The sequence below is a fragment of the Lathamus discolor genome, chromosome 2 (assembly GCF_037157495.1).
Source record: "Lathamus discolor isolate bLatDis1 chromosome 2, bLatDis1.hap1, whole genome shotgun sequence".
Classification (NCBI taxonomy): domain Eukaryota; kingdom Metazoa; phylum Chordata; class Aves; order Psittaciformes; family Psittacidae; genus Lathamus; species Lathamus discolor.
In genome coordinates this window covers 146,997,400-147,010,415 of record NC_088885.1, presented here as the reverse complement: position 1 = coordinate 147,010,415, position 13,016 = coordinate 146,997,400, and the positions used below count along the sequence as shown (strand labels likewise).

Here is a 13,016-nt window from a genome sequence, read left to right as displayed (position 1 = left end):
GCTGACCCAACAAGTCACTGCTGCCAGAATGAGAGATCTCGCTTCTTCTCTACCACCTCCTCTTCTTGCTCCTGGCTCCGCATTCCCACCACCTATCTTCTGTGGGTTAAAGCAGTCAGCAGAGCAGAAAACTCACCTAGCACTGTATAGGATCTGCTCCCAAGAAGTGCAAAAAGTACAGGAGTAGGCACAAGGGAGGAGAGTGGTTACACAGCCAGGAGTAGGGAACAGGAAAAGGGTTGGGGGAGAGTGGATCTCCTTGATCAGCAATAGCTAGACATTATGCAGGCTGAGTTGCTAATGAAATGAGAGGCCACTTCCTACAGAGTTGCAAAGGAATGTCCACAGGTAAGTTCACAGGATGGGGAATAACAGCTGGACTTGATGATTTAACAGTTGGACTTGACCTTAAAGGACTTTTCCAACCTAGTTGATTCTATGGTTCTGTAACTATTTTCTATCTGCAGACCATCCTGCCCCAAAATAGCACTGTGTTTCATTACCTTAATGAAGAAGATGACATCCCTGATTGTGACACTGATGAGCTGATTCTAGGAATTAGATTTGTTGAAGTTTCCTCAGTCTTCTCCATAGGGAAAGGCTGCAAAGTTTTTACATTCAACTATGAGGTACACAGAAAGATTAATGCGGCCTTAATAGAAAATTTGTATTAGCCTTGAATCTTCAGCTTCCAGTGTGGTAAATTAGGAACAGCAGGGTTCTTACTAGGCACTTGGATGAACAGCTCTGTGCTAAACCCACCACACAGAGCCTGCTTGCTAGTGCACCCCAGGTTTCACTTCAGGCTACTTTGAAGAGGAATCTCAAGCTTGGAGCAGACACTGGTGTGTACTGGAGCCAGGCCATTAAACCAGTGTTTACCCCCCAAATAGAAGTCCTGGTGTGCATCACAAGGTGTCAGTGGTCCTTACCTCATGGATGAGACAGTAACAGCGTCTGTACTAGCAGCAGTGACAGCATTTCCCAAATCAAGCATAATTTCTATCGTTTGCAGTGTTTGTCTGCCATTTGAACATAAAGTTCAAAGAAAAATCAAGCAAAAACTACTGAGAAAGTATTTTTACACTCTCTTTCTAGTTACATGTATAGCACACAATAATAGCAAGACTTTTCTTCCTGAATCACAGGATGTTCCATCAACAGACTGAAAGCCTTAAGATTTCTTTTTCTCCCCTGTGGTGTACGGGTGCAGATGGCACACTAAATACATCACTGAAACTAAAATTTAACTGAGTCAGGCGTTTTTGTGAAAGGTTTCTGCGCTGCGCACGTCTCCAGTCACACACACTGTTAATTACTGCTGGCACTGACAGTGGGGATCCCCGTCCATCTGCTGGGACCAGCTGAAGCAAAACAAACCAGAGCCCTGGGGAGAAGATGCACCTCTGCAAGGGCACTGCCCGCACGGCTGCGGGCCGGCCAGCTTCCCCGCACTCAGCTCCTTCCTTCGCTGGAGTGTTCAAACACTTCATTGCTGATGGTTTCTCTGAGGGTGGTTGATCTTTAAAGATGCAACTCGCCTTCTGCAGCGTTTGATGTCTTTAGGGATGCAGCAGCCTCTCCCCTGGACGCCTCCTGCCCCAGGCAGGGGAGCGAAGGTGCCCGGGTAGAGGACCCCCGAGGCACCCACTTACCTCCCCGGGCTCGCAGCACCGGCTGCCACCTCCCCTCTTCCTCCTCCTTTTCCTCCTCCCCCTCCTCGCTGCGGAAAGCGGGACCGGAGAGCAGGGGCGCGCTGGAAGCGGGGCAGGTGCTCCGGTGCAAGGGAAGCCGGAGGGCACAGACCCTCACCCTCCGCCCGCCGCTCCCCCTCCCGCTTTCACAGAGGCTGCTGCCGAGCCCCCGTTCCCCGCCAAAGAGAGGGGCAGGCACCGCTTACCGGAGCTGCTCGCCGGTGAGCAGGACCTCGGCCATGTGCTCCAGCTCCGCCGCTTTCTGCTGCATGCTGCTCATGCCCTCCTCCATCGCCGCCGGCCTGCGAGCACAGCACCGCGGGTGAGGGGGGCCGGGACCCGCTAACCCCCGCGCTGGCACCTCCCGCCCGGCCCCGGTGGCTACAGAGCTTGTGGCCGGGTCTGGGGGTGCAGCGGCAGCCTGCCCCCGCCGCTCCGCTCACCTGAGCGGGGCAGGTCACTTTTCCCCTCGGCAGGCTCGGATCCCCCCCGCGCCGCTTCCCGTGTTATTGTGTCACGGGCAGGCGGAGAAACACATGGCTGCAGCCGCCGCAGCCGCAGCCGGGCTCGCCGAGGCAGCAGCGTCCCCCCCCGGCTGTCACACGGCAGGGTTGGCGCTGCCGCCCCCCGCGGGAAGGGGCCGGCTCCCCGCCGGGAGCTGAGGGCCAGGGGCTGCCACCGCCGCGGCTCCCCCCGCTCCCCGGGCCAGGCAGGGAGCAAGAGGCGGCCGCGGCGCGCAGCGCTCCCCTTCCGCAGTGCCAGGCGGAGTGGGGAAAGGTGCGCTCGGGACCGAGGGGCTGGCCCCGTTGGTGAGCGCTGCTGGGTCTGGAGGGATGCGGCTGCTACGGCGCCCGCTCAGCGGTGCGCGCAGCGCCTTGCCAGGTAGCGTTAGCGGTACGAGGGGCAGAGAGGGAGCTCTTGGTCCGGATTTCCCCCTTCAGAAACTGCGGCTGCCCGCCTGCTATCCGGGTTTCCGCTCGCCCGTTACCCAGGGGTTATTTTCAAGCATCGGTCCCCTGCCCATCTCACCTCTTTATCTCCAGGTGAGAGCGGATGCAGGATACTTGAGGGCTGAGGAACATTTGCTCTCGGCAATGGGAAGTAAATTGCAAGGTCATGAGCACTGTTTGTCAACATTCCTCATGGGGAAATAAACCCAGCCTGCATCTTCTGCAGTGGTCCAACAGTGGTTTTCATTTGCAAACACGTGCAAAAAGATACACCTTGATTGCCTACTCATTGCCTTTATTTCTGCCTGCACATATTCTGTGGACATGGCACTTGCTATGTTTAACTGTTTGCAATACTGGCATCCTTTCAGGACCAAGATTCTAGTTGCAGAAGCTACAGAAGAGCTACGAGGGAATCAAGAGGTCCTGGAAGTAACCAGGCTGCAGACAGTGGGAAGAAGGAGATTCTTTGCATGGCCCATAGTCCTGTGGTATTTATTACCACAGGAGGTTCTGGGTGTTAAAGAACAGCCTTGGAGTCAAGGAAAAAATGGACAAATACATGGAAAATAAACCTGCAGAGGATTACTAAGCAGACAACAGCCACATCCAGCTCAGGAAATTTTCTGTTCTAAAAATAATTGGAAGCTAGGCAAGCAGTTGCAAGAAGTTTCATATACGCCTTCCTTGCTGTTCACTAAGAATCTCTTTATAGCCACTGAGATGAATATTGGACTAGACGGACCTTTGGTTCAACCCAGGACAGGAATTCTGAGGAGAATGTCTGCAGGTCTCAAAGAGCACTAGAGATCCATTGATGGCAAAGGGAGAAAAACTGCCTTCATTTCAGTCATGGGAGAGGCCAGGGAGAGAGGACGCCTTAGGACTGTAAACAGGACAGCCTGAGCTTGCTTGCTGTAAATCTGAAACTAAATCTGAAAACTTGCAAACACCCTCGAATTCCACTTACACTGCAAACATACAAAGTACAGATTCACAAAGCTGGAAACAAAAGGGGAATTGAAAGAACCATCTCATCTGACCTTATCTTTAGGACAAAGAATTTACACAGGAATTTTTATCGAGCACTTTGTCACATGACTGAAGGAAAGACAATTTCAAGAGAATGTTACTGTGCACTGCCGACCATTTCTGGGTAAGCTCTTGGCTCCATCACCTGGGTTTGGCTGATTCAGCCATTTACCACTGCTAAAAGGAGGTACACCATTCCTCTCAGCTCCGAGAGCACAATCTGCAATGTGTCTTGTGCTGGTTTTCCCACTTTTAGGACCTGCTTGCTGCAGTTCAATTCACTGAACAGGCAGAAGAGTACCAGAAAGTAGAGAGTTTCCTCTGGGCTAGTGAGCAGAGCTGTGTTGATGGCTGTGGGGTCCAATGAGAGCCAGAACTGGCACCAAGGTGGAGTGGGCCTGAGCAGCTTGGAGCAGGAACAACAAAGGAGGAAGAGGGAGAGGAAAAGGGGAAGAAGCTGTCTTTGGGCAGTGACAAGCTATTGGCTTGACTCAGAGTTCTTATGGAACTGCAGAAATACCTATCTTTCCTTGCATATCTTGCAATTTGGAAAATGCAGGCCAGTGCAATTTCCTGTCCTGAATTGTTTAATGGTTATACAAGGCTATGTTTCCCTTTGTGCACTGATATCCCATTTGTAATTTGTTCCACATGTTCACACTGAAATTTCTTACAGTTACAGTGTGCCTAGGAGGGAATTGGGTATCAGTCACTCCAAGCCTGCTCTCACCCTAAGCCAGTTAATTAACATAACCCTAAAGGGTCACACTTCAGCCATCAGCCAATAATAAGATACATAAAATAACCTGATTAGAGGTTTGTATCTTGGTTTTAGTGTACAGACTGCTATAGAACATAAGCTCTAGCAAAAGATTAAGCAGTATTGACCCTTCCTCCAAGAGGAGGATGGCCACCAAGGCTGAGATGCAGCTTTAAGGGGACAGCATGTGCAGAGTCTGAAATCCTGAGAGCAAAAGAGAGACATCCCTCTGAGATAACCTCCAGGAAGTAGATTGATTTCTTTTTTTATAGATACAGGATCAATTTCCAGAGTTGGTGTCTATTTTAGGTATGAATACATGTGTTTTACCTTAGCATGGCTGGGGGTTAAGTGAGATGAAGGCAGTTAGCAACAGTGAGGCATCTGCCAAAAGCATGGCAGATCTTTGAACTGGAGCCCTGGGACACATAAAGATTCATCCTCCACAATATCAGGAGAGTAACAAAAGCTGCATAGGTCTGGTGAAGAGTTGGTAACACAGGCATGAGGGGAAGCCCAACTAAATGTCTTCCAATGACTTTTGATGATGCTGGAGGCAGGAAGGTATAAGGCTACACATTTGAACTGCCAAGGTCATGGTGCTCTATGGGACAACAAGCATGAACAGGCACATTGTATTAGGGTACTGGTTTTAGAAAACATTCTAGCAATTTGTATGGATTTTCTTATCTCATTAGGTAAATGTCCAAGTGATGAAACATTAAATGTTTATATAGTGAAATAAGAATATTGCTTTCACTGCTTTAAAGAATATTGCATCTGTGGCCTAAATTTTGATGTGATAAATTAATCTGAGATTTAATAAATTAATTCTTTAGTCTCATTAATTAATTTTCTGCATGCTTATTTTAGCATGAGATATTCACATGAAAGATTTACCAATATTCATGTGTATACTCCTTATTTCTCCTATAGCGTAGCTCCTGAGGTTGTTTGTCTTTCTCTTGTTGGCATGACTAGAGTTTTCTAAACAGGAAAATGACGAATTAATCATTAAGGCATTGACCACCTCATGCAAAAGATGTGAAGCACTTCAGGGAGAAAAGGCATTAGCAGGTGAGCTGTTCAATGGGTTAACAGTCTTGGTTCTCCTACCATCTTTTGTATAAGAACCAGCATTACGTAAACATCAAATTTAAAATTTCTTTGTCCCTCTCTTACTAAGGAAGACAAATACAAAGGAGGTTTTTGGCTTTTAAATTGGACTTTTATTTAAGTAGCTCTTGCGACATTCATGGAAAATGAGTGTGTGTTTTTTCCCTATATTCCCATGCTTATTTGCAAAGAGAGCTCACTTGTCTTTGTGTTTCAATTGGTTCACTTCCTTAGCACTAGAGGCCTGGCAAGGGGGACCAGAGGAACTACCAGGTATTGTCCAGTCTCTCCTCCGCTTTTCAAGCTATGTACAATAGTGTTTCCCATTCTTGGCAGTGCACAGATTACATTCATTGCTGCTCATTTGCTGCTCTAAATTCAAACAATTTAAGTTGTCTGCTGCAACCGGTCAGAAGAATCAGTGCTTGTGCGATTCAAAGGACTGAATGCATCTGGCCAAGCTAATTTTAGTCTTGTGAGAAACCACAGGAAAAGTTAGCAAGTTTTCAGAAAAAAAAAAAAAAAAAGGTATGTTTTCAACTTCTCTTTTTCTGTTATAACATCCAAGTTCCTGCAAAAGCCACCCTAGTGAGATAACAGGAGGAATTTATCACAATCTGTCCAACATGTCAGCACCAGGGTGAGACTCATATCTGTTCAGATTCTTACATTTCATGTGTCACTGACTTGGTAATTGTTATAATAGTGAGCTGAAGTGCAGAGAAAAAGGGATTTTGATCCTAAGATATGCAGAGGCAATCTGAAAGGGGGTTTCTAAGCCTGTCCTTACTCAGCTTTTCCATTTTGTATAAAATGTTCAAACACTAACAGGGCCAGACAGAGATTGCGAGATTCCTGCGCAGGCTGACAGCTAAAGCACAGCCAAGAGATGGGTTCATGTTTTAGTGTTTGCTTCTGTGAATAGATAAATATTTTATGGAAACAAACAGCTTCAGTAAGATAAAAGATCAGAAATTCGCATCAGACCAGTAGACCAAGTAACCCAAGTTGACAGTATGCTCTGCTAAACCAGCATTTTGAATTACCCAATGCCAGTGATGACATTTATTTGAGTCCCTCTACTTATTTACTGTACCTGGAATATTTTCTAACTCCTTTGCAATAATTTCTGATTTTGAGCATCACAAAGATATTTACCTGTCAAAAGGCACCTGCAAAACCAGTTGAAATCTTAAACTTTGAAGACTTCATATGTATTTCCAGTAGTTCTTTTTTGGTTTGTTTTCTTTTTATTCCACATTTAACTGATAGCAGTTATGAACTCATTCAGCCTGAGCTGTGTCTACACTGTATGTTTAGTCCAGGTCATAGTCTGCGACTTGTAGTATTCATCTTAGTGCACTGGCTGGGAGGTGTGAGTCAGCTGGGAAGTGTGACTAAGATCTGAGAAGGAACTGCTTTCTTGACCACATCTCAAGTGTGAAGACAACACCTACTGGCTAAGTGGTAAAAGCCAGCTTCTTAAGCTGTCCCCCAGCTATATCTGTTAATGAGCTCTGATGTCTGATTGCAAGATCAAAAAGGTTGGTTTAAACCGCTGTAGCTTGAACTCACAGTTTGACTTGGCACTGTAATCAGCTCTAACACTCAGACACTTATTTTTTGTCCTTTGACAGGAAACACCTAAAAGCTGAGATTCAGTCTAAGACACTATTCCTCATTAGTCCTTTGCTACTTATTCCTGCTTCTCAGATGGAGTTTCTGTTGACTGTTGCTCTTTCCACACTGTCCACGATGGAGCACGCTCTACCTCAGACAATCTGCCTCTTCCGTGCCCTAGAGTGAGCATCACAGCCAGGGTCTGGGGTAGGTGGTGGGTGCAAGCATGTAGTGCAGACAGATCTGTGGATATGTGCTTCTGGTGTCAGGAGCAGATGCAAACAGTTTGACAGGGTGCCAAATAGCTGCTTCCATGAGATACAGAATCATACTCCTCTATGATTGATGAGGCTTTTAATAAAGAAAAACAGTCTTTGCCAAACAGTATTCCCCAAAAGAGAGGTTCCAGCGTTGTCTCCATCCTTAAGCACATCACATCCTGTTGTTAGGTGAGGCCGTGCGGCACACAGACATCCTGTGGCTGAGGAACACCAGCCAGAGAAGCTGCTCCTCCAGCTGACAGGCCTCCCGGGAGCAGAAGCAGCAGGCACGGCACATGGCAGTTATGGCACCATTTCTGCAAGGCATCAGAAACACTGCAAACCAATGGCATCGCTCGGCTCCACCGGGATAGCTGCCACCAGCAGCTATTCTGGCTCGTCTAACTCGTCTGTATCTCCATAGCAAACCGCTTGCAGTAGACAGGTGTTGAATCACTCTGCCACCCTGTGGTCCTTTCTAGAATTTAAGTATGAAAATGCCTACTAGAAAATCATTGTGAATTGAGGCTCGACAGAAGAAAAAAACCCGTTAAATCAAGTTAACGGTAATTTTATAAGGGAATAATCTGTAGATAATATGCTCTCTGCACCGGATTACAAACTCAAACATAAGTGACTCCATCATAAGTTTCCCTCCACAATGAACACCAAGATAACTACCTAGTCTAGTCAAAATGAAAAATTTAAGTCAGTAAAATCCTGACTCTATCATGAAAGCACCTCCCAAGGAAGTGTTTGTCTGGCACCTCCTGTGTACGCAAAATATTTATGGATTTCTTTGAATGCTGAAGCAATGAGACAAACTCAGTAGAGCATGCTTCTAAAATAAATCAGACACCACACTGTGCTGAGATACAGTAAAATGATCAGATATGACCAGTCCCTTTACTGAACCAAGGCAAAAGGGGTTTTGGTGCTACAGAGAACCAGAATTCTTTAAGGAGAATGAATTTTGATGCAGCTGTGCATCAGGGAAACTGGGTGCAAAAGGAACTGGTGGAAGAAGAAGCCACCAACAAAGATAACTAGGATAAAGCAGAAACGTAGCAAGGTTTTATCATAAGAACAAATACAAATCTCTTAAAATACAGAACCAGGTAACAATATTGTCAAGGGATGAACTGTAGTGGGAATATTGTCCTGCTGTCAACATCTCAGCAGAAAGAAGAGCATCAGAAAAACAGTCTGTAGTTGCACCCAGGAAAAAAACTTCACCAAGAGGATAAAATGGTAAAAGAGCTGTGAATAGAAAAGGAATGGAGAGAAGAGAGTCCCACTAAGAACAGAAGCGGACTTGAGCTGAAGAGGGGGAGAGAATCAGGAAGGGAAGGGAAGCTGGAAGGAAGACAACAGCAACAGAGCCAGGCTGAGGTAGGAGCTCGAAGGGGTAAATTGTCTTTGTGATGTCCCTCAGAGCTTTTCCTCTCTGTATTACACCATCTTCACAGTGGGATGCTGCCTGTCTCCACAGCAACCAGCAGAGAGATGAGACCTTTCCTCCCTGGCTGCTCTGACTCCCCTCTCTGGAGAGGAGCCCTCTGAATTGTCACTCTTAAAGATGTATATAGTATAGAAAACTGCCCTGGATGCACCCAGGAGACCCACTTACTGGATGTGCCCACCACGCAACAGGATCAGCTACACCTCTGCTTTTCTTATAACCCAATCTGTCAGACCCCAGTGCCTATTTCCCCAGGAATGAAACTTGCACAGAATTTTTAATCAAAGATTCCTAAGTTTCTTAATTGCCTTTGATGTTTCTCTCATTCAAATTATTAAACTGAGGAGGAAACTCTTTCAGCTTTCCAGAGGGAGGTACCTCCCCTCAAGCCTCACACAGCATCTCTTGTGAAGCAGTTAATGATGAGAGCAGCCTCATCACCCACTTACCAAACAATTTCCTGGAGAAAGGCAATTCTGTTAGGTAAGGGCTGCACCAAAACTGATGACCCAGTCTCCAGCTGGTAGGTGGGAGAAGATGAAAGGACAAAGATCTCTTCTAACTGTACAGGCAATGAATTTATTTTCTGAGTCAGGAGTAATTGGAGATCTGAGAGGCCAAAACATCCAATGAATAGAAAGTTACTTCTGTTGTGCCGGTTATAGCTTAGCATATGATACCCCTTGTGATACACTCACTACTGATAATTACTCACAGAGCTGTAAGAAAAAATTCCAGCTGCTCACTGACACAGTGATTACAATGGAAAAATGTTTGGCCTCAAGACAAGCTGTAATATTCAGAAGCAGGAGAAAAAAATCAGATGGTTAGGATGTCCACAGAAAAATATCAAAAATCCAACAGATACAGAAACATTCATGCTTTAGGCATAGGCCTTAGTAACACCCGATGAGGGGATAGATGGAAATCTTCAGAACAAAGTGTTTCTTGCAGACATGCCCACAGTTTTATCCACTTTTGTGTCAGACAGATGGTTTGGGGCTAAAAAGAGCATATCACTAGATGGACTCCTAGCTGCAGTGGGGAGCAGGATGGCAGACAACTTGCCAGATGACACATACTGATGTTATGGATTTTTCTATTAGTAAGGTCTCCAGACTGAGCCTTGGAATTAGCCACAAAACACTCTACACAGTATTTTTAAAATAATACATTTAATTCCATTTATCTACAGACATTTATTTCCTAGATACTAATGATAATACTGTTTAAAATCATTTCAGCAGGAGGTGTGTTATGTGATTAAATTTTAGGGCCCACAGTAAAGTATTACTGTTAATTTTGCCAACTAGCAAGATCAGCTGATTCTGAATTACAATATGCGCTGTGGCTATTCTAGAAGCACTCTGGGGATCTATCCAGCAAATGTAGATGGCCCAAAAGATTTTAATGATGTACTCATGCATTACATGACATGCACACCTGTCATATACTCTAAGCCCAAAAGGGAATGGTGTCCCTATAATTGACAATGTCCTGCTCTTTCACGCTAATGTTGACAGAAATTGTAGCACCTTCCCACCCACTGCACCAGTGTGCATGCTCTGAGGATGTGCTCTGTAGCTGAGAATGTCCTGGTTGACTGGCTAAAGCTGAGAGATGCTATGAATGTCGGCTGGATACCAGCTTGTTCTCATCTACCCCACCTTATCACCTCATCATGACTTACACCAGTGTGACATGGCTGATCTCTGGCTACGTTTGCAATTACATGTGCTGTCCTTGTAGAGAAATGACATAACAATGAAATGGGTATCCAAGCACTAGCTGTCTCATAAGCATTGGGCATCTGTGATTTTGCTTGTTGCACCAGCGTACCATGGAATTCTCAGTCACTTCCTAACTGTGTTGATAGTGTTTGTGCCCTGGCTATTCTGGCATGTGTTTTCCAGCTTCGAGTGTTTCTTCTTCAGTGTTTCCAGCACAGAGCCAATTTTATATCACTGAGATAATCCAAGCTATTGTAGAGTTTACACAAGTATTTAGGTTTGATTATGACTATTTATTTTCTCCTAACTTGAATAAACTGTTTTGTATCTCCCTGTTGACCTATTAAGAGTGACAAGACAGAATTTATCTGAGGTGGATGAGCTATTTGGCTATTCTAGTAACTGGCTAAAATTTTCCCTGTTTGAGTCTTGGACTCATTATCTCCTGCTTTCTGGTTCTTTGCTGGCTGGCATGATCAGGTATGATGGTTTTACTGGGATATGATACTACAAAGGATTCAGTGTCTGAAATATAGAATATGCAAGCCACTGCTTTGTTATTTTAACTATCCATTAAAAAAATAAAATTAAAATAAAAAAAGAAATAAGTCTAACTCAATAACTAACTCCAACAGAGAGCAGAAGACTGTGTGCTCTGGTGGTTTAGGGGAGCTGAGTTTATTTAGGGTCCTGAGCTACAACTAAAACCTGAACACTGTAATTAGTAGAGACAAGCACATGCAACCTTTAGGAAGTTATCTATTTTTTTTGTGGATCACACTCATTTTGACTTTCATCACATCTCACAAGTTCCACAATGTGTTGTATAGAAAGGTCTTCTCTCCTGTTACCCATAAACTTCTGTTAATTTCAGTGGTATTCCCCAGTTCTTACATTTGAGACAGACCAGACAATTATTATTCAAGCTATGTGAATGCCATGAACACTGCTAGGGATGGAGCATTCACCACTTTTTGGGCAACCTGTTCCAGTGCCTCACCACCCTCACAGGGAAGAAATTCCTTACATCTAACCTGAACTTCCCCTGTTTTAGTTTAAACCCATTACTCCTTGTCCTATTGCTATAATCCCTAATGAAGCGGACTGATGAAGAGGAAATGTAACACACACACTAATTTTCAACATTGCAGAGGGCATTTCAGATGAAAAAAAATCCTTGAACTAAGGTTTGTGAGGCTTTAATCAAACTTTGTCTCTCCTGTGGAATAATCTCCAAGAACTGTAACTGTGAATTATGCAATTATCACCAGGCTGTTAATGTGTTACTGTATTCAACTCTGATGCTGTGCCAGCTTCTTTAGTGCTGGCTCTATTATCTTTCTGTTTTCACAGCCACCTTCATTATGCTTTGAAGGACATTCTTAAGTTTCTATTGTGTATATCTTTGACATTTAAACACTTCATGTAGCCCAATTTTCTTACTACATTTTACTGTAAAGCTCCCAACCACTTGAACTGAAATCACACCTGGGAAGTCATCCTCCTGCTGCCTGATAACTAGAGCCTGATACTGGTAATGAGCGCTGCTATAACATATATTATCTCCTGGTTCATTCTTTTATGTCTTAGCTGTGGTGCTTTGGAGTTACTTGAACTTCCTTTCTTTGATCTTTATAAAATAATTTCAAGATCCCACCAAGCTCCCTTGCTATAGCATTTCCTTATAAATTGACAGCAACATTGGTAGTTCAGAATCTCCTCATTTTCTCTGCAATCCAAATTTGTTAAATTATTCATCTGTGTCTCTTGAAACTAACTTCATGAGTTCCTACACAAAGCAGTTTTCGTCAGTTAGGTCACTGCTCTAAAGCATTCTTGGTGAAAACAGAAGCATAATACAAGCTGTTTCCTGAGAAATAAAACATGTTTCCTATAGATTTATGTCCATGTTTTTGCTGATAGGCCAGTTGGCTGCTGCCTCTCAGAATGGATCAGAGCTGCTTTCCCGTAAGTAAGGGCACCAATGTATTGTCCAGCCATCGATTTCCACAAAACATGTAGGAACTTTACTTGCCAAACTTCCCTGACCTTGAGCAGTAACTTCCAGAGTTGTGAAGGACAGGCAGAGAAAGATGGCAGGCAGCACAAGCATATGTTTCTGCTCCTTAAGAAACAAGCTAAGAAACATTTACAACCAGAACTACTAGGACAAACAAAACTGGTTGGAAAAACTAGTAACTGGTACAAGTATTCCTGACCATAGATCTGCGCCAGCTCTTGAAAACCATTCAGTGATTTTCTTCCCACTGGGTTTTTGTTGTGCGGCAGAGCTCTTAAGATACAAACTCTGTGAATTCATCTTTTGGATTCAGTTCCTTGGCTGTATCAGAATCTCACTTTTTTATTCCACAGAATGAAAAGGAGGAAGGAG

The 13,016-nt window shown here is 44.6% G+C and overlaps 1 protein-coding gene across 5 annotated transcripts in view; it reads right to left on the bottom strand.

The window, feature by feature from the left end:
• Nucleotides 1-2,603, bottom strand: part of DEPTOR (DEP domain containing MTOR interacting protein) — a 71,483-nt gene extending 68,880 nt beyond the window's left edge. For 4 of the 5 annotated variants that reach the window (XM_065668864.1, XM_065668867.1, XM_065668868.1 and 1 more), the window contains exons 1-2: nucleotides 1,901-1,983; nucleotides 504-601 (exon numbers count right to left, since the gene is read on the bottom strand). In XM_065668864.1, coding sequence (XP_065524936.1) covers nucleotides 504-592 — 89 coding nt within the window. In that variant the 5' untranslated portion in view covers nucleotides 593-601; nucleotides 1,901-1,983. Of the gene's footprint in view, nucleotides 1-503; nucleotides 602-1,900; nucleotides 1,997-2,137 lie in introns of those variants that run through there. The other variant, XM_065668865.1, reaches the window with a different exon arrangement.
• Between the last annotated feature and the right edge of the window lie 10,413 nt (nucleotides 2,604-13,016).